Source organism: Chiloscyllium plagiosum, unplaced genomic scaffold (assembly GCF_037043375.1).
Source record: "Chiloscyllium plagiosum isolate Xiang-an unplaced genomic scaffold, Cpla_swu_hap1 HiC_scaffold_23, whole genome shotgun sequence".
Classification (NCBI taxonomy): Eukaryota; Metazoa; Chordata; class Chondrichthyes; order Orectolobiformes; family Hemiscylliidae; genus Chiloscyllium; species Chiloscyllium plagiosum.
Window position 1 is genome coordinate 1,605,346 of NW_028270161.1, and position 20,711 is coordinate 1,626,056.

At 41.9% G+C, this 20,711-nt stretch overlaps 1 protein-coding gene across 5 annotated transcripts in view; it reads right to left on the reverse strand.

The window, feature by feature from the left end:
• Positions 1–20,711, reverse strand: part of sema3ab (sema domain, immunoglobulin domain (Ig), short basic domain, secreted, (semaphorin) 3Ab) — a 411,101-nt gene that overhangs the window by 152,515 nt on the left and 237,875 nt on the right. For all 5 annotated transcript variants that reach the window (XM_043714218.2, XM_043714215.2, XM_087999317.1 and 2 more), the window contains one exon: positions 20,228–20,388. In XM_043714218.2, coding sequence (XP_043570153.1) covers positions 20,228–20,388 — 161 coding nt within the window. The remainder of the gene's footprint in view (positions 1–20,227; positions 20,389–20,711) is intronic.

Below are 20,711 nucleotides of genomic sequence, written 5' to 3' on the forward strand. Positions count from 1 at the left end.
ATATTTCTATTATTCAACAAGATTACATCTGACCTTTTACTTCTTACTCACTCCCTTTTGCAAAATCATGGAGCCATAATGTTGTACAGCATGGAAACAGACCATTCAATCCAACTCATCCATGCCAGCCAAGTATCCTAAATTAATCTAGGTCTAGATTAGAGTGGTGCTGGAAAAGCACAGCAGGTCAGGCAGCATCCAAGGAGCAGGAAAATCGATGTTTCAGGCAAAAGCCCTTCATCAGGACTTAATCCAGTCCCATCTGCCAGCATTTGGTCCAAATCCCTCTAAACACTTGCCAATCAGGTACCCATCCAAATGCCATTTAAATATGCAGTTGCATCAGCCTCCACCACTTCCTCTGGCAGCTCATTTCATATATCTTGATTGTGACAATATCCAAAAATGTATTGATCTCTGTCTTGAATATAGTCCATGGTTGAACAATTGGTATCCCTCTGAGACAGAGAATTTGCACATTATACTGAACTATAGTGAAGAAATGTATTCTCTTCTCAGTCCTAAATGATTAGCTCCTTATTTGAAAATTATAACAGTCATTTGTAGATTCCCCAGCCAAAAGGAAACATCCTCCCAACATTTACTGTATCAAACCCCTTAAGAAACTTTGATATTTTAAATGTCTAATTTTTCCCAACTCAAAGGAACATGAATCCATCCCTCTTCAAAGGACAATCCTTACCCTAGAATTTGTTCTCACAAACTTACATTGGACTTTCTGTCAGGAAACTATTTTATTCTTTTGGAAAGGAAACCAACACTGTAACACAATCCCTCAGTCCTCCAGGTGGGATCTCACCTGAGACAATTGTCATCCTATTTATTTTTAACTCGAACACTCCAAACCCTTTGTAATAAAAGTCAAAATGCCATTTGCTTCTCAAACTCTTGCTGTACCTTCAGTCTCACAGGAATTAAAAATTAGTTTGCTTTTTCCTATTCCTGCTACCAAAGTAGGTAACTTTATATTTCCCAACATTATAATCCATTTTCAATCAAGGATAATAGTGGGAAGTTGTGTGTGGAGTCAGAGGAGATCGGGGAAGCACTAAATAAGTATTTTTCGACAGTGGTCACTATAGAAAATGAAAATGTTGGCGAGGAAGATACAGAGATACTTGCATCTAGACTAGAAGAGATTGAGGTTCACAAGGAAGAGGTATTAGAAATACTGCAGAGTGTGAAAATAGACAAGTCCCCTGGGCGGATGGGATCTATCCTAGGATCCTCTGGGAAGCAAGGGAAGAGATTGCCGAGCCTTTGGCATTGATCTTCAAATCATCATTGTCTACAGGAATAGTGCCTGAGGACTGGAGGATAGCAAATGTGGTTCCCTTGTTCAAAAAGGGTAGTAGAGACAACCCTGGTAATTACAGACCAGTGAGACTCACTTCAGTTGTTGGTAAAGTGTTGGAAAAGGTTATAAGAGATAGGATTTATAACCATCTAGAAAAGAATAATCTGATCAGGGACAGTCAGCACGGTTTTGTGAAGGGTAGGCTGTGCCTAATGAATCTTATTGAGTTTTTTGACAAAGTGACCAAACAGGTAGATGAGAGTAAACTGGTTGATGTGATGTATATGAGTTTCAGCAAGGCGTTCAATAAGGTTCCCCACAGTAGGCTATTATACAAAATGCGGAGGAATGGGATTGTGGGAGACATAGCAGTTTGGATCAGTAATTGGCTTGGTGAAAGAAAGCAGAGTGTTGTAGTTGATGGAACATGTTCATCTTGGTGTCCAGTTACTAGCGGCGTACAGCAAGGGTCGGTGTTGGGTCCACTGCTGTTCGTCATTTTTATAAATGACCTGGATGAGGGCTTAGAAGGGTGGGTTAGTAAATTTGCGGACGACACTAAGGTCGGTGGAGTTGTGGATAGTGACGAAGGATGTAGTAGGTTGCAGAGAGACATAGATAAGCTGCAGAGCTGGGCTGAGAGGTGGCAAATGGAGTTTAATGTGGACAAGTATGAGGTGATACACTTTGGATGGAGTAATCGGAATGCAAAGTACTGGGCTAATGGTAAGATTCTTGGGAGTGCAGATGAGCAGAGAGATCTCGGTGTCCATGTACACAGATCCCTGAAAGTTGCCACCCAGATTGGCAGGGTTGTTAAGAAGACATACAGTGTTTTGGCCTTTATTAATAGAGGGATCGAGTTCCGGAACCAGGAGGTTATGCTGCAGCTGTACAAAGCTCTGGTACGGCCACACTTGGAGTATTGCGTACAGTTCTGGTCACTGCATTATAAAAAGGATGTGGAAGCTTTGGAAAGGGTGCAGAGGAGATTTACTAGGATGTTGTCTGGTATGGAGGGAAGGTCCTATGAGGAAAGACTGAGGCCTTGAGGCAGTTCTCATTAGAGAGAAGAAGGTTGAGAGGTGACTTAATAGACATTCAAGATAATCAGAGAATTATATAAGGTGGACAGGGAGAGCCTTTTTCCAAGTATGGGAACGGCAAACATGAGGGGAGATAGGTTTAAGACCGATGTCAGAGGGAGTTTCTTTACTCAGAGAGTAGTAAGGGTATGGAATGTTTTGCCTGCAACAGTAGTATATTCATCAACTTTAAGTGCATTTAAGTTGTCATTGGACAGGCAAATGGACGTACATGGAATAGTGTAGATGGGATGGGCTTCAGATTAGTATGACAGGGCAGCGCAACATCAAGGGCCGAAGAGCCTGTACTGCGCTGTAATGTTCTATGTTCTATATTCTTGCTCACTCATTTCAACTTCTAAACCCTTGATACTGTATCCTCCCAGTTCTGAGGAAGGGTCACTCAACGTAAAATGTTAACTCTGATTTCTCTCCACAGATGCCACCAGACCTGCTGAGGTTTTCCAGCCAATTCTGTTTTTGCTACTGTATGCTCCCATTTCACTTTGCATCATCTTTGGTACAAACCTGGATACACTGCCCTCAATCCCCTCACATAATCCACTGGTATAGTCTGGAAATAGTTGAGGCCCAAGGTTTGGTCCTTGCGGTATCCCACTAGTTACAGCTGACCAACCTGACCTTGTTCCATTTATTGCTGCTCTCCATTAGTGTTCAGGCAGTTGCTGCTATTTACTGGGTCCAACCACAATGTGGTTCCATGGCAGTGCTCCACCAGGTCCTACATCATTACCATCTGACCATGACAGAGGCAGATCCTGGCAGGCAGAAATAAGCAACTCCAGTTGATGGTAGATCTCATTGACTAATTTTCCTCTAGTTCTGCTGTCATATTATCGAAGCTACAGCAGGAACCCCAGGGTCTAGTGTATACAGCAGTGAAAAAATAATAGGTCATTTAAATTTACAGCACACCAACATGTGACTGTTTTTATTTTATTGTGTCCTTATCAAGATGAATATTTTGATGCCACAGAATGAAATTTTGCTTTTGTTTCTTGCACACAATGTCAGTATAAAGCTCAAAGTTTGGGAGAAGATTTGTACCTCGGGCGCTCGTTATTGTGGTTCTGTTCGCCGAGCTGGGAATTTGCGTTGCAGACGTTTCGTCCCCTGTCTAGGTGACATCCTCAGTGCTTGGGAGCCTCCTGCGAAGCGCTTCTGTGATGTTTCCTCCGGCATTTGTAGTGGTTTGAATCTGCCGTTTCCGGTTGTCAGTTCCAGCTGTCCGCTGCAGTGGTCGGTATATTGGTTCCAGGTCGATGTGCTTATTGATTGAATCTGTGGATGAGTCCCATGCCACTAGGAATTCCCTGGCTGTTATCTGTTTGGCTTGTCCTATAATAGTAGTGTTGTCCCAGTCGAACTCATGTTGCTTGTCATCTGCATGTGTGGCTACTAAGGATAGCTGGTCGTGTCGTTTCGTGGCTAGTTGGTGTTCATGGATGCAGATCGTTAGCTGTCTTCCTGCTTGTCCTATGTAGTGTTTTGTGCAGTCCTTGCATAGGATTTTGTACACTACATTGGTTTTGCTCATGCTGGGTATCGGGTCCTTCAACAGGCACTCTCAGACAACAACTCACCAGAACGAAGGACCCGATACCCAGCATGAGCAAAACTAATGTAGTGTACAAAATCCCATGCAAGGACTGCACAAAACACTACATAGGACAAACAGGAAGACAGCTAACGATCTGCATCCATGAACACCAACTAGCCACGAAACAACACGACCAGCTATCCTTAGTAGCCACACACGCAGATGACAAGCAACATGAATTCGACTGGGACAACACTACTATTATAGGACAAGCCAAACAGAGAACAGCCAGGGAATTCCTAGAGGCATGGCACTCATCCACAGATTCAATCAATAAGCACATCGACCTGGACCAAATATACCGACCACTGCAGCAGACAGCTGGAACTGACAACCGGAAGCGGCAGATTCAAACCACTACAAATGCCGGAGGAATGATCACAGGAGGCTCCCAAGCACTGAGAATGTCACCTAGACAGGGGACGAAACGTCTGCAACACAAATTCCCAGCTCGGCGAACAGAGTCAGTATAAAGCATTTCCAGATCGGGTAAAGCACAGCTAGACATGAATTGAAGCATTTTCTAATCAATTCTAGCAACATGCCTAAGACTCACCTTTACTTGGGGAGGCTTACATGAGATGCATTTGCCCAATCAGAATTTGATGAAAGATCACTCTGCACAGGAGCCTCAAAACATCAGTCTCCACTCAACATTGACCCAACATCCCTGAGTTAAAAAGCCACTCACCAAATCTGGTCCACCACTCTAACCCCCAATACCACATACATGAGCCCATGACCATAAATACAAAACTGAGGTAGGCTATTCAATCCCTTGAGCTTGCTCTGCCGTTCAATAAATTCATGGCTTATTTGTTTATGTACCAAATTCCACATTTCTGCCTGCTTTGATAACTTTTGAATCCCTTGTCTAACTGGAATCTACCAGTGCTTTCAAAATATTTAATGACTGCCTTCTGAGATGGAGAGTTCCAAATGATACACAACTCTCAGGAACGAAAAATCACATCTCTGTCCTGAAAGGCTGACCTCTGCCTTGAAAGCAATATCCTGTAGTGTGGACTCCCCAAAAGAGGAAACATCCTTTCCATGTTCAATTTGTCAAAACTGCTCAGGACCTTAAAGACTTCAATCAGGTCACCCTTACTCTTTTAACTCCAGTGGACACAAGCCCAGCCTGCCCAATCTTTCCTCATAGGACAGCCCACTTATTCCAGGTATCTCTCTAACAAACCTCCCCTGAATAGCCTCTGACATACTCTCATCTTTCCTTCAAGAAGGAGACCGAAGCTGCACACAGTGTTCAGGATGTGGTCTCACAATGCCCTGTATAACTGCAACATTACATCTTTTCTTTTATGTTCCATTCCTCACATAACAAATGATAGCATCCCATGAATTTTCTTGAATACGTACTGTACCTGCAAACTAACATTTTCTGACTCATGTACTTGAACAACTAGAATCATTTGCACCTGAGAATTCTGCAGTTATTCTGCATTTAAGTAATACATCCCTTTGCATTCTTCCTGCCAATGATACATTTTCCCACATTATACTTCACTTGCCAGATTTTTGTTCACGTACTCATCTATCTGTATCCACATGCAAACTCCTTGTGTCTTCTTCATTATGCATTTTTCTGTTTATCCTAGTGTTGTCTATGAATTTAATCATCTTAACGTCACTCCCCTCAATTAAGTCACTGACACAAATTGCTAAAAGTGAGGCCTTGACACAAACCCTTCTGGAACTCCACCGTTCACCTCCTGCTGAAGATATAGAACCATTTATACACACTCTCTGTTTTGGTGGGTCAGCTAAATGTCTATCCATGGTAATACCCCCTATCCCATGAGCTTATTTCCTCCAATAATCGTTGATATGGCACCTTATCAAATGCCTTCAAGGAATCAAAGTACCGAATATCTACAGACTCCCCTTCACCCACTTCATGTTACTCACCCAAAGAATTTCAATAAATTGGTGAACAATGATTTATCTTCAATAAAACCACACTGACTCTACCTAATCACCTTGAGTGTTTTCACATTTCATAGCTATAATCTCATTAATGATCAATTCCAATGCCTTTCCCATGGTACACATGAAGATAACTGGCCAATGGTTCTCTGTTTTCTATCTCGCTCCCCTCTGCAGGCTTTATTTGCTACTTTCAAATCTTTCCTCAATCAAGGAAGAATTCAATTCACAGTCCATCTATCGGAGGGTTTCCTAATTGAATGGTTTAAAATATTTTTCTCTGTTTTCTTGAGCAGACTTTTAAAATAAATCAATGAAAACATCCAATCAAAAGAAGACAAAAGACTTTTCAGGTAAATGCTTTTCAACAATTGCACATTGTTTCCACAAACTGTTTAGTTTAAAAAAAAGATTTACTATGGAAGCTTGTATTAAATACAGCTCAAGGAAAAATAAAGTTTGGAAGTCCCTGCACATATCTTATGGCTAATGCCTCAATAATTAGAAGGATCAGAAATATGGAAACAAGCTGTCAATAAATCCTCCAGCAAATAGCATTGGAATACCAAATATCTAAACTGCTGCCCAAATGGAAAAAAAAAACACGTAAGTGGAAACTGTGTATGGGAGGGAGGGATTTAGATTAGGAAAAAAATCGTAGGTTTCGATTTGGCTTTTAAAGGAGGTGTTTAGGGATTACATTCCAAACAGTTGAGCCAAAGCATCTGTCTGCTCCTCCAGCAATGACATGTCAAAGGAGAGCAGAGAAACAGGCAAAGACAAAAATCAGAGAACTGCCAGATGAGGCTAAAAGGCCAGAAGAGACTGTAGAGATAGGGCGACTATGAAGGCAAAGGCGAGGAGCTTAGTTGATAGAGGGCCAATTCCATCAGTGAGGGTGATGAAGGAAGTGGTACTTACTGTGGAATTAATGCTGAGCAGCTACATATTGAATAAAATGGAATTCAGACACATGGATAAGGGAGGGCCAGCCAGGTCAAGGGTCAGTCAGAGCAATTAGATTTGGGTAACTAATGCTGGGTTTACCATAAATGCCCACAAACAATTCAAAATAAAAATGGTTGAAGTAATCTGTAGCTTTAGGGTTAAAAAGCAGCTTAGAGTTGAACAGAATGCCAAGGTTTCATACAGTCAAAATCAAAGAGAATTTACAGGGAGTAGAATGGAATCAGCAAAATTTACAGCAGTAGCAGAAAGAATTGTTCCATATTTGCACTGGCTAAATCACCAGGAGCTGAGAGTCCTCCATGATTTAACAGGCAGTCTGATCAAACATCACTTCATGATGGAATGAGGGAATTAATGAAACTACATCATCAAAAGATCTGTGAAATTTGACCCTGGGTCATCAGATGACACTGCCAAAGGACAACATGTAAGATAGGGGAGGACTTCAAGGACCAAACCTCAACAACTCTGCAGATATCTGTGTGGGAGTAGCAAGGAAACACTTGGTGAAGATGTACAAACTGCCTTCAAACAATGACAAGGGACATACAAGGGCAGTCTAATGAAACTGGACAGTGGCTGAAAGACAGCATTGAGATGATGCTGATTGATGAAAGATGCTGGAATAAGATTGTTACGTGAACGAGTGGGCACCATTTTTCCTTTCTATCAATTTTGGCAGTTAAAAAAATACTCTAGAATTACTGACCGGCAGCAGAATAAAATAAGTCATTCTAGTCTCTTGTTAATAAAGTACCACGAGCCCTGGAGACAGCTGCATGGGTATCCTTTCCCTTCTGCCAGTTAAAAGTCACTCTATATTTGAGGAACAAATTACTCAAGGGTTATTGTAAAGGTACTTATGAGACACTACGCAGAAGCTGTTGATGAAATGTTATTTAATTAATTGGAATGTGCCACATGTAACAATTCACAGAATTCAGTCGCCTTTATGTTAGGTAGACCTCTGAAGTAACAATATTCCAGTTCATCAAGTGTTTAAGCACATTTTACAAACTAGAAATTATTAATTTTCTTCAAAGTTTGTGAGAAAATATGTAGCTCGGGTGCGCATTGTTGTGGTTCTGTTCGCCAAGCTGGGAACTTATATCCATTAACACCAACCAGCCATGAAACGACACGACCAGCTATCCTTAGTAGCCACACATGCAGATGACAAGCAACATGAGTTTGACTGGGACAACACTACTATTATAGGACAAGCAAAACAGAGAACAGCCAGGGAATTCCTAGAGGCATGGCACTCATCCACAGATTTTATCAACAAACACATCGAACTAGGCCCAATATACTGGCCACTGCAGCAGACAGCTGGAACTGACAACCGTAAGCGGCAGAGACAAACCACTATAAATGCCAGAGGAAACATCACAGAAGCGCTTCACAGGAGGCTCCCAAGCACTGAGTATGTCACCTGGACAGGGGATGAAACGTCTGCAATATTAATTTTCTGTTTAAATATGTTTATTTTCACTTGGCTTCAAAGGAATTTTATTCCAACTTATTAAGTGCTTGAATATTATTAATGAGAAGTTGTAATTAAACACATTTAACACCATTTAAAATGTTACAAAACTCAATTTTGTAGCCAATGAGTACTATAAATAGTTATCACTGAAAAGTGATTACCATGAAACATGCAATCTCTGTATCAATATATATACTGTGTGTACATTCTGCTTATCCTGTGTACACATTGCAGGAACACTCTGTATGTACACATGATGATACAAAGCTGAATAGATGATCTCATACATCTAAGCCATAAGAAACAGCAAATCCATGATCACCGTCAGTTAGAAGGACAAGGACAGCAGATACATGGGAACACCACCATCCTGACTTGGAAATATATCGCCGTTCCTTCACTGTCACTGAGTCAAAATTCTGGAATTTCCTCCCTAATGGAATTGTGGGTCAACCCACAGCACATAGGCTGTAGCGGTTCAAGAAGGCAGCCCTCCACCACATTCTCAAGGGGCAACCAGAGTTGGGCAATCAAATGCTGGCCCAGCCAGAGCCATCCTTGAAAAATTAAAATAAAATGATGAGTGAATGTATAAATGTATTCCAAGGCAATGGATTGAAATAAACCAAAACATGCTGAAGAAACTCAGCAGGTCAAGCAACATCTATGGAGAGGGAAACAAAGTTAATGCTTCAAATGCAAAATGACAAATTCTGAAGAAAATATACTGAACTCGCAATGTTAGCTTAACTTTCCTCTCCATAGGGTCAGTCAGTTTGGCTGTGTTTCTCCAGAATTTTCTGTTTTTATTTCAACTGTCGGTATCAACTTTGCTTTAATTTTAGCAATCAGTATAGTTACTGTTACATAAGGTAATGGTTCTGAAGGAGTTATCGTTCATGTTTCATTCACTCCAACCTTTCTATTGATGTGAAATAGTTAGTAGTTGGAGACAGGGATCGCTGTTTGAGCAGCAGATGTATCTCTATCTTGAAGGTCCTAGTGATTCTGTCTGATCAATGGAATTGTGTCTGTTGCTGTCATGCAATGAACCTTCTTTATATCTAAGAGCAGTGCATCCTCTGTATATACCTTATGGTGGTAAATCATCTATCAGTAATCACTAGATAGTCTTTAGACAAAACAAAGACAAGGAGGATTGGTGGCAGTGAACAATAACTCTAATGTAGTACCAGACACTGGCAGGAATGGCAAAGCTGCAAGGACCACCACCATAGAACGTTACAGCGCAGTACAGGCCCTTCTGCCTTTGTTGTTGCACCGAAACATGAGGAGAGGAAATCCAGAAAACCCAGGAGAAATTTTCTAAAACCCCCTCAAGGTTTTTCAGTTTAAGAGTAAGAACTGCTTTAAGAAAATGTCGGCAGATCAGGCAGTAGCTAAACATGATCACTGATAAAGAAAGGTGATAACCCTGTGGAAACAGCAAAATGACAAGCTCCAAAGGGAAAACCTCATTCAGAAAATGGCAAGAGGATCTGAGGCAAGAGTATGAGCTTATAAAATAGAGAAAAGCCAGCCACACATAGAATACTGTATATACTCATGTATAGGTCGAGTTTTGAAAACCTTTCATTAAGCTGAAAATAGGGGGTTGACTTATACAGGGGATGAAATTCATGTTGGCATGAGTCAAAAAAATGGACAAACAAGGGCTGAATCTCTATATAAAACAATAAAAACAAAAGGAAAAAGAATTATGGTCATTTTTTAACTTGGGGGCATTTACAACAAGTTCAGAGCACAACTGTATGCGACAGCTACTTCTAAGAAACTGAGGCGAACAACAGGATTACAACGTTGAGAGCTGCCATATGGTTCCCTAGATATTTGCATGCACAGGTCAAATATATGCATGTAAATATTACATAAATAAATATGTAATGTGTATATATAGTTATCAAGATGCAATTTAACGATTTGAAAATCGCATTGTGCAAATATATACTGGTGCACATAACATGCGATGACACAGGCATTGCATTTGAATCAAAAATGTACAAATCATGCCCTTTAAGGCTGTATATATGGTCAGGAGGAGACCCCTGAAAAACCAGCGTTGACTTATACACAAGGTATATGAAAAATACCAGATTTCTTTGGCCAAAATTAGTGGTCTACTTATACAGGAGACTTACCTATACGTGGCTATATATGGTAGATACATATATTAATGAAAACATTCTCTCTATTAGCAACTAAAAACCTCTGTGCAGTAACATTAGATAAGAGAAATGGACAAGAGAGAGGCCCACACAGAAAACTCACCACAACTAGAAAAGAGACCAACATTTAGCAAAATACTTCAATTGGAGAAGATACCTGAGACATTCATTAGGAACTACCTTATCCATAAGAGACAGAACATTGAGAGAGTCAAAGATATCCTAGTGATTTTGTATTTGATACAGAAGTAACTGTTAGTATCTTATCAGATCATTTTCCAGGTATAGAGAAGCAAATGTTACAGATTACAGAGATAGAATGACGTTGTACTGGTGGAATAATAATCAGCAGCACAGGAATGCTACTCAGGGAGTAGTTCTTTACTCAGAGAATAGTAAGGGTATGAAATGCTTTGCCTGCAACGATAGTAGATTCGCCAACTTTAAGTACATTTAAGTTGTCATTGAACAAGCATATGGATGTACATGGAATAGTGTAGGTTAGATGGGCTTCAGATTGGTATGACAGGTCGGCGCAACATCGAGGGCCGAAGGGCCTGTACTGTGCTGTAATTTTCTATGTTCTATGTTCTAAGTTACCTTTGTTTTGGAGGACAATTAAAAGCCAACCACATTACTGTGGGTCTGAAGACATGTGTAGGTCAGACTAGTTAAGGAAGTCAGATTTCTTCCTAAAGGTCATTCATGAACCAGATGGGTCTTTACAGGAATCACTGATAGTTTCATGGTCTCCCTTACTGAAACTAGCTTTTAATTACAAATTTTTTTCTGGATGTAGGTTTGCTCGCTGAGCTGAAAGGTTAGTTTTCAGACATTTTGTCACCATACTAGGTAACATCTTCAGTGAGCCTCTGAATGAAGCACTGGTGGTGTAGTCCACTTTCTAGTTATATGTTTCAGTTCCCTAGGTTGGTGATGTCATTTCCTGTGGAAATAACAGGAAATGGCATCACCATAGGAAATGATGTCACCACAGGAAATGGCATCACCAACCCTAGGAAATTCAAACATATAAATAGAAAGCAGGCTATACCACAAGTGCTTCATTCGGAGGCTCACTGAAGATGTTACCTAGTATGGTGATGAAATGTCTGAAAACGAATCTTCCAGCTCAGTGAGCAAACCTACAGCCAGAACCTCAACCTAAGTAACAAATCTTCTCAAAATTCACTAACATATTATTTTTATTAATGGATTTCAAATTTTACATCTGCAATGCTGAGATCTGAAGCCATGTTCTCAAAAATTCAGTTTCTGAATTATTTGTCTAGTTGTACTACTATGATAAAACCATCTCCCATTTATTGTTATCAAAAAGCAATGTCACTTCTGGAGATGCTCTACAGCTGTCTACCCTCTACCACCAAGCATTAGATCGGCCCAAAACAATGCAAGGACAAAAGAGGACTGATGGTAATGAACTACCTTGAATGACCCTTTCCAAGTGGCCCCTACTGGTAAAAGGTGGCAAATATCATGAGGTACCAGGAGTGGTCACCTTGTAAAATATTGCAATTGCTAATGTCAAGATGATTTAAAATATAAAGTATTAATATTTAAACTTATCCCAGAACCTGAGATAGTATGGGCTGAAGTTAGAAACAGGAAAGGAGAGGTCACCCTGTTGGGAGTTTTCTATAGGCCTCTGAATAGTTCCAGACATCTAGAGGAAAGGATAGCAAAGATGATTCTTGATAGGAGTGAGAGAGACAGGGTAGTTGTCATGGGGAACTTCAACTTTCCAAATATTGACTGGGAACACTACAGTACGAGTACTATAGATGGGTCAGTTTTTCTCCAGTGTGTGCAGGAGGGCTTCCTGACACAGTATGTAGACAGGCCAACAAGGGGCTAGGCCTGTCTAGTACCAATAGATTTGGTACTGGGTATTGAGCCCGGCTAGGTGTTATATTTGGAAGGAGGTGAGCACTTTGGTGATAGCGATCACAATTCTGCTATGTTTACTTTAGTGATAGAAAGGGATAGGTGAATGCCACTGGGCAAGAGTTACAGCTGGGGGAAAGGCAATTACGATGTGATTAGGCAAGATTTAGGAAGCATAGGATGGTGAAGGAAACTGCAGGGGATAGGCACATTAGAAATGTGGAGCTTATTCAAGGAAAAGCTACTGTGTGTCCAAGATAAGTATGTACCTGTCAGGCAGAGAGGAAACTGTACAGTGTGGGAGCCGTGGTTTGTGAAGGAAGTGGAATCTCTGGTCAAGAGGAAGAAGCAGGCTTATGTTAGGATGAGATGTGAAGGCTCAGTTAGGGCACTTGAGGGTTACAAGGTAGCCAGGAAAGACCGAAAGAGAGAGCTCAGAAGAGCCAGGAGGAGTCATGAGAAGTTGTTGGCAGATAGGATCAGGGTAAACCCTAAGGCTTTCTATTAGTATTTCAGGAATAAAAGAATGACGAGAGTAAGATTAGGGCCAATTAAGGATAATAGTGGGAAGTTGTGTGTGGAGTCAGAGGAGATAGGGGAAGCACTAAATGAATACTTTTCAACAGTATTCACTCTAGAAAACGATAACGTTGTCGAGGAGATTACTGAGATACAGGCTACTAGACTCGGTGGGATTGAGGTTCACAAGGAGGAGGTATTAGAAATCCTGCAGAGTGCGAAAATAGTTAAGTCCCCTGGGCCGGATGGGATTTATCCTCGGATCCTCTGGGAGGCCAGCGAGGAGATTGCCGAGCCTTTGGCATTGATCTTTAAATCGTCATTGTCTACAGGAATAGTGCCAGAAGACTGGAGGATAGCAAATGTGGTTCCCCTGTTCAAGAAGGGGAGTAGAGACAACCCTGGTAATTACAGACCAGTGAGCCTTACTTCAGTTGTTGGTAAAGTGTTGGAAAAGGTTATAAGAGATAGGATTTATAATCATCTAGAAAAGAATAATTTGATTAGGGATAGTCAGCACAGCTTTGTGAAGGGTAGGTCGTGCCTCACAAACCTTATTGAGTTCTTTGAGAAGGTGACCAAACAGGTAGATGAGAGTAAACCAGTTGATGTGGTGTATATGGATTTCAGCAAGGCGTTCGATAAGGTTCCCCACAGTAGGCTATTGTATAAAATGCGGAGAAATGGGATTGTGGGAGATATAGCAGTTTGCATCAGTAATTGGCTTGCTGAAAGAAGACAGAGGTTGATGGGAAATGTTCATCCTGAGTCCAGTTACCAGTGGTGTACCGCAAGGGTCGGTGTTGGATCCACTGCTGTCCGTCATTTTTAATAATGACCCGGATGAGGGCGTAGAAAGGTGGGTTAGTAAATTTGTAGACGACACTAAGGTCGGTGGAGTTGTGGATAGTGACGAAGGATGTTATAGGTTACAGAGAGACATCGATAAGCTGCTGAGCTGGGCTGAGAGGTGGCAAATGGAGTTTAATGCGGACAAGTGTGAGGTGATTCACTTTGGTCGGAGTAACCGGAATGCAAAGTACTGGGCTAATGGTAAGATTCTTGGTAGTGTAGATGAGCAGAGAGATCTCGGTGTCCAGGTGCATAGATCCCTGAAAGTTGCCACCCAGATTGACAGGGTTGTTAAGAAGGCATATAGTGTTTTAGCTTTTATTAATAAAGGGATTGAGTTCCGGCACCATGAGGTTATGCTGCAGCTGTACAAACTCTAGTGCGGCCGCACTTGGAGTATTGTGTACAGTTCTGGTCACCGCATTATAAGAAGGATGTGGAAGCTTTGGAAAGGGTGCAGAGGAGATTTACTCGGATGTTGCTTGGTATGGAGGGAAAGTCTTACGAGAAAAGGCTGAGGGACTTAAGGTTGTTTTCGTTAGAGAGAAGAAGGTTGAGAAGTGACTTAATAGAGACGTTTAAGATAATCAGAGGGTTAGATAGGGTGGACAGGGAGAGCCTTTTTCCAAGTATGGTGACGGCGAGCACGAGTGGACATAGCTTTAAATTGAGGGGTGATAGATATAGGACAGATGTCAGAGGTAGTTTCTTTACTCAGAGAGTAGTAAGAGTATGGAATGCTTTGCCTGCAATGGTAGTAGATTCACCAAGTTTAAGTACATTTAAGTCGTCATTGGACAAGCATATGGACGTACATGGAATAGTGTAGGTTAGATGGGCTTCACATTGGTATGACTGGTCGGTGCAACATCGAGGGCCGAAGGGCCTGGACTGCGCTGTAATGTTCTATGTTCTATATGTTCTAAAAGCTTTGTTCTGTTTGAGAAATAAACAATTATAAAATGAACTGGAGCATTACAAAGTAGCCACTAAATTCACTTGGTCTGAAAGCAGTCAAACTCAGCAAGGGAAAGGTCAAGACCAACAGTAACTAACAATATCTAACATGGTCAAAACTATCCAAAACAACCTGAAAAAAAGCTTTCTAAATTATCTAGACATGAAAATTATTTACCTGAAATGCATAGTTTTCAAATGGATCTTCAAAATGACTCTTTTGGATGAGATTTCTCAATGATAAAACTTTGCTCTGGCAAAATCTAAGTCCAAAATCCATACGGAAACAAAAGAGTTGTGTCCCCTCCTCCTCTCTAAAACAAAAGAATACAGGGGTCCTCCAACAATAGGCCATCAAAGCTTACTTAAAACTGGATTGCCTTCTTTCTGGCCTAACAGTCAGTATTTGCATTAGGTAAAAACAATGACACAGATGCTGGAAACCAGATTTTGGATTAGTGGTGCTGAAAGAGCACAGCAGTTCAGGCAGCATCCAAGGAGCAGTAAAACCGACATTTCGGGCAAAAGCTTTTCATCAGGAATAAAGGCAGAGAGCCTGAAGTGTGGAGAGATAAGCTAGAGGAGGGTGGGGGTGGGGAGAAAGTTGTATAGAGTACAATAGGTGAGTGGGGGAGGGGATGAAGGTGATAGGTCAGGGAGGAGGGTGGAGTGGATAGGTGGAAAAGAAGATAGGCAGGTAGAACAAGTCATGGGGACAGTGCTGAGCTGGAATTCTTTGTTGCTATAGAAAACAGCAACATTCAGAAACATCCAGTTAGAAATGAATCCTAAGGAGAAAGACTCACTGAATGCAACATCTTTGTTTCTCTCTCTGGTTCTGGACAAGTGATTAACTCTGATAGATAACTGCTCCTCACAAAACTGAACCAGCTTAGTCTGAAAATACCCACTGGAACCTCCAGGTCAACATTCAACTGCATAATTCCTTCACTAAAGAAACGGAAATGTCTTTGCTTCAGTTCCACCTCCCCATACCCTGTATCTTGTATATTTGCTGAATGGAGTCAAAGATTCACACTTCATGGAAACAGATCCTTCAGTCTACGTCATCGATGCGGACCACATATCCCAAAATTAACTAGTCTCTTTTGTCTGAATTTGGCCAATATTGCTCTAAATCTTTCCTCTTCATATACTTGTCCAAATGTCTTTTAAATGTTGTAATTGTACTAGTCTCTACCACTTGCTGTGGCAGCTCATTCCACACTTGTATCCCCTCTGTGTGAAAACGTTAACCCTAGTTCCTTTTAAATCTTTCCTCTCTCACCATAAACCTATGCCCTCTAGTTTTGAACTCCCTCACCATTGGAAAAAGACCTTTGCTATTCACCTTATCTATGCACCTCTACCTCCTATGCTCCAGGCAAAAAAGTCCCAGCCTATCCAACCTCTCCTTGTAATTCCAGTACAGGCACCATCCTTGTAAACATTTTCCCCACCTTTTCCAGTTTAATAACATCCTTCCTATAGCAAAGAAACTAGAATTGCATGCAGTATTCCAAAAGTGGCCCAACCAATGTCTTGTACAGTACCAACATGACCTCCTAATTCATATTCTTAATGCACTGACCAATGAAGGCAAGCATGCCAAATGCCTTCTTCACTATCCTGTGTTGCTGTTTTCAAGAAACTATGAACCTGCACCTCTCTGTCCCTCTGTTCGACAACACTTGCCAGGCTCTTCCGTTAACTGTGTAAAGATTAGACGGGTACTGGAAATGCTCAGCAGGTCAGGCAGCATCCGAGGAGCAGGAAAATCGACGTTTCGGGCAGGAGCCCTTCATCAGGAATGGAGGCAGGGAGCCTTGGGGTGGAGAGATAAATGGGAGGGGGTATGACTGGGGAGAAGGTAGCTGGGAGTGCAATTGGTGGATGGAAGAAGGGGTAAAAGTGATAGGTTGGAGAGGAGGGTGGAGTGGATAGCTGGGAAGGAAGATTGACAGGTGGGACAGGTCATGAGAATGGTGCTGAGCTGGAGGGTTGGAGCTGGGGTGAGGTGGGGGAAGGGGAAATGAGGAAACTAATGAAATCCACATTGATTCCATAGGGTTGAAGGGCTCTGAGGCGGAAGATGAGGCGTTCTTCCTCCAGGCGTCGGGTGGTAAGGGAGTGGCGGTGGAGGAGGCCCAGGACCTGCATGTCCTCGGCAGAGTGGGAGGGGGCATTGAAATGTTGGGCCACAGGGCGGTGGGGTTGATTGGTGTGGGAAAGGTCCTGCCCTAGTTTGCCTTACCAAAATGAAACACCTTCATTTATCAAAATTAAACTCCATCTGTTGACTCGTGCGTGTGTGCAGGCACATATGTATGTCACAGAATTCACAACACATTTTATCTTTTGAAGAAGGTTTGTACTCTTTGTAATTGAGTGAATTTACAATGAAGCTTACTCATCAATATTGATTATCTCAAGAGTCTGTCAGACTTATGTCTTCATAGCTTTAATACATGATCAGGTACATGTTGAATTCTGTTAACTCTGTTAACTGAATGTTACACTAATGATTAATATTCTAGGATTTTAGCACTGAATGATGTGACTAGAAATGTTAGTGCTGAAAATCCTTTAAAATATTGTAATAACATTTATAAGGCCCAAGTCAGGAGTGTGATGGAATACTTCCCACTTGCCTGGATGGGTGCAGCTCCAACAACCTTTCACATATGTTTTTTTTAAGATTAGATTAGATTCCCTACAGTGTGGAAACAGGCCTTTTGGCCCAACAAGTCCACACCAACCCTCTGAAGAGCAACTCACCCAGACCCATTCCCCTACATTTACCCCTTCACGGGCAATTTAACACGGCCAATTCACCTAACCTGCACATTTTTTGGATTGTGGGAGGAAACCGGAGCACCCGGAGGAAACCCACCCAGACACGGGGAGAATGTGCAAACTCCACACAGACAATTGCCTGAGGCAGGAATTGAACCTGGGCTCTGGCGCTGTGAGGCAGCAGTGCTAACCACTGTGCCACCGTGCCAGTCCTTCTCATCCATGCCAACCAAGTTTCCCAAACTAAACCAGTCCCATTTACCTGCATTTGGCCCAAATCCCTCTAAACTTTTCCTATTCATGGCTTTTAAAGATTGTACCTGTATCGATCACTTCCTCTGGCAGCTCACTCTATGCACAGTGGTGGTAAGCTGCCTTCTTGAACCGCTGCATTCCATGTGCTGGGGGTAGACCCACAATGCCCCAAGAGAGGAAATTCTAGGATTGTGACCCAATGACAGTGAAGGAACAGTTATTTATCTCCAAGTCAGGATGGTGAGTGGCTTGGAGAGGAACTTGCAGGGAGTGGACTCCCCATTGGTGAGTCAGGAGGTGAGTTACTTGCCACAGTATTCCTCGCCTCTGACCTGCTCTTGCAACTATTGCATTTAGGTTGCAAAAGGAGTTGAGGTTCTGGTCAATGGTAACCCCCAGGATCTTGATAGTGGGGGATTGAGTGATGGTAACACCATAAAGCAGCAGTAATTTGATTGTCTCTTATTGGAGATGGTCATTGCCTGTCTTTTGTGTGGCATGAACGTTACTTGTTACTTGTCAGCCCAGAATATTTTCCAAAACTTGTTGCATTTGAACACGGACTGCTTTAGTACCTGAGGAGTTACGAATGGTGCAGAGCATTGTGTAATCATTGGCAAACATCCCTCCTTCTGACTTTATGATGGAGGGATGAAAATGTTTTGGCGTACTGCACTGCCCTGAGGAACACCTGCAGACGTATCCTGGAGCTGAGATGACTGATCTCCAACAGCCACAACCATCTTCCGATTAGCCTAATCAGCAGAAAGTTTGTCTCTGATATCCACTGATTCCAGTTTTGCTAGGGCTGCTTGATGCCACACTTGGTCGAATGCAGCATCACTCTTGGAGCTGAGCTCTTTTGTCCATGTTTGAACCAAGGCTGAAAACTGAAAATCGAGAACTGAGTGGCCCTGGGGGAACCCAAACTGGGCGTCACTGAGCAGGTTATTGCTGAGCAGGTGCTGCTTGATAGCTCTGTTGGTGACACCTTCCATCACTTTACTGATGATCAAGAGCAGACTGATGGGGCTGTAATTGGTTGGGTTGGATTTGTCCTATGTTTTGTGAATGGCTTTTCTCATTACGCCAGTTCAAGAAGAATATATAGAAAATGTTTGAGGGATAATAACAATCAAAACTATGGCTATAAAGAAAGATATGAGATCAAAAGGCTTTCGAGCTGGAGCAGAGAGGTTTAAATGGAGATATAGTAGAGGTTTGAAAGTTAAAATTTTAAGAGGGTAAACAGAGCAAAATTATTTCCATTGCTTGTTGAGTTGTTGACAAGAAAATATGTGTGTTTATTAGGAGAGCAAGAACCCGAGGTTAGAATATTTGAACAGACGTTGCTGTATTTGGTCAAATCAGAAATCTGAGGAAGATAACACAAGAATCTCTGCAGAGACAGGACAGGCAGATGTGACTGAAGTAAACCACTGAAACAGAAACAGGCTCAAGTAGAATTACATCCTTCAGTGATGGTTATAATTCAATGGCATCTTTCACATCAGATGTTAATATCTATTAATATCTATTTTCAAATTAGATTACTTCTTCTATTCTCACTGCTCTTGCTGGTATTTACCATATCCAGTACTCCATTCCCCTCATCTCTGTAACCCTATGGCCTGCTGCTCATTTCTGTGACCAATACCTGGCAGAACCCAGGGGTGGCACGGTGGCTCAGTGGTTAGCACTGCTGCCTCACAGCACCAGGGACCTGGGTTCGATTCCAGCCTCAGGTGACTGTCTGTGTAGAGTTTGCACATTGGTCCTGTGTCTGCGTGAATTACTTCCCACAATCCAAAGATGAGCAGGTTAGGTGAATTGGCTATGCTAAATTGCCCATTGTGCTCAGGGATATGTAGGTTAGGTGCATTAGTCAGGTGTACATTTAAGGTAGGGGGAATTGATCTGGGTGGGTTACTTTTCGGAGGGTTGATTTGGACCTTATGGGTTGTAGGACCTGTTTCCACACTATAGGGATTCTAGGATTCAAATACCCTCTTTCAATGCTAGTTGTAATCAGCTGTGATGCTGCTATTGTAGAATAGTTCATTCAAGGTGGTTTTCAGAGCTTATACATGCATCAAGGCTTTTTGGGAGAACTGGTGCCCAGCATGTGAAAGTATGTCCAGAGTGGGTGTTCATGAGAAACAAATATTGGCAAGGTCAGTAGCAGATCGCAAAGAATAGGTGGGGGGTTGCTTCCCCATATCTCAGGTTCAGAATCCAATGTTTACAGACTCAAGGTGAAGCAACATTATTAGGAAGAACTTCACATTTGTTTGTTGATCATATTTTTCTATGATAACGGGCACATACCTTCAAAACATCCTTGTTTATGTTGATCAGGTTGAATGAAAATATATGATCTTTGGCCCCGACAAAGAGTCTGCCTTTCTCCTCATCCAACAAGAACGTCTGGTAACCAGAGCTGTTTGCAATTCCAACAAAAGTGACAACGCTGTTTAATTCCATCATTTCTGTGGAAAAGAGAGAACAATCTTGAGTGAAAGATTAAGCGACTTCAGCTATTCTGATTGACATTGCCATGACACAACAGATTTGAAACACGGCTTCGGAGATGTCATAAATTCTCAACATGCAAAAACTTGAAGGGGGTACATGCTTTAGGGAGGAATGTTGTCAAATTGTTTTGATTAATGCTGCCTCAGGTGAGGATTTGGGATGGTAAGGCATCCTTTAGATTATTGTGGTGAGCAAACACTAAGGGGAACAGAACCAAAGTCAAAGTCCAACAGGGAAACTCAGCTGGACTACCTTTGCTGAGGTTGTTTCTAACTGA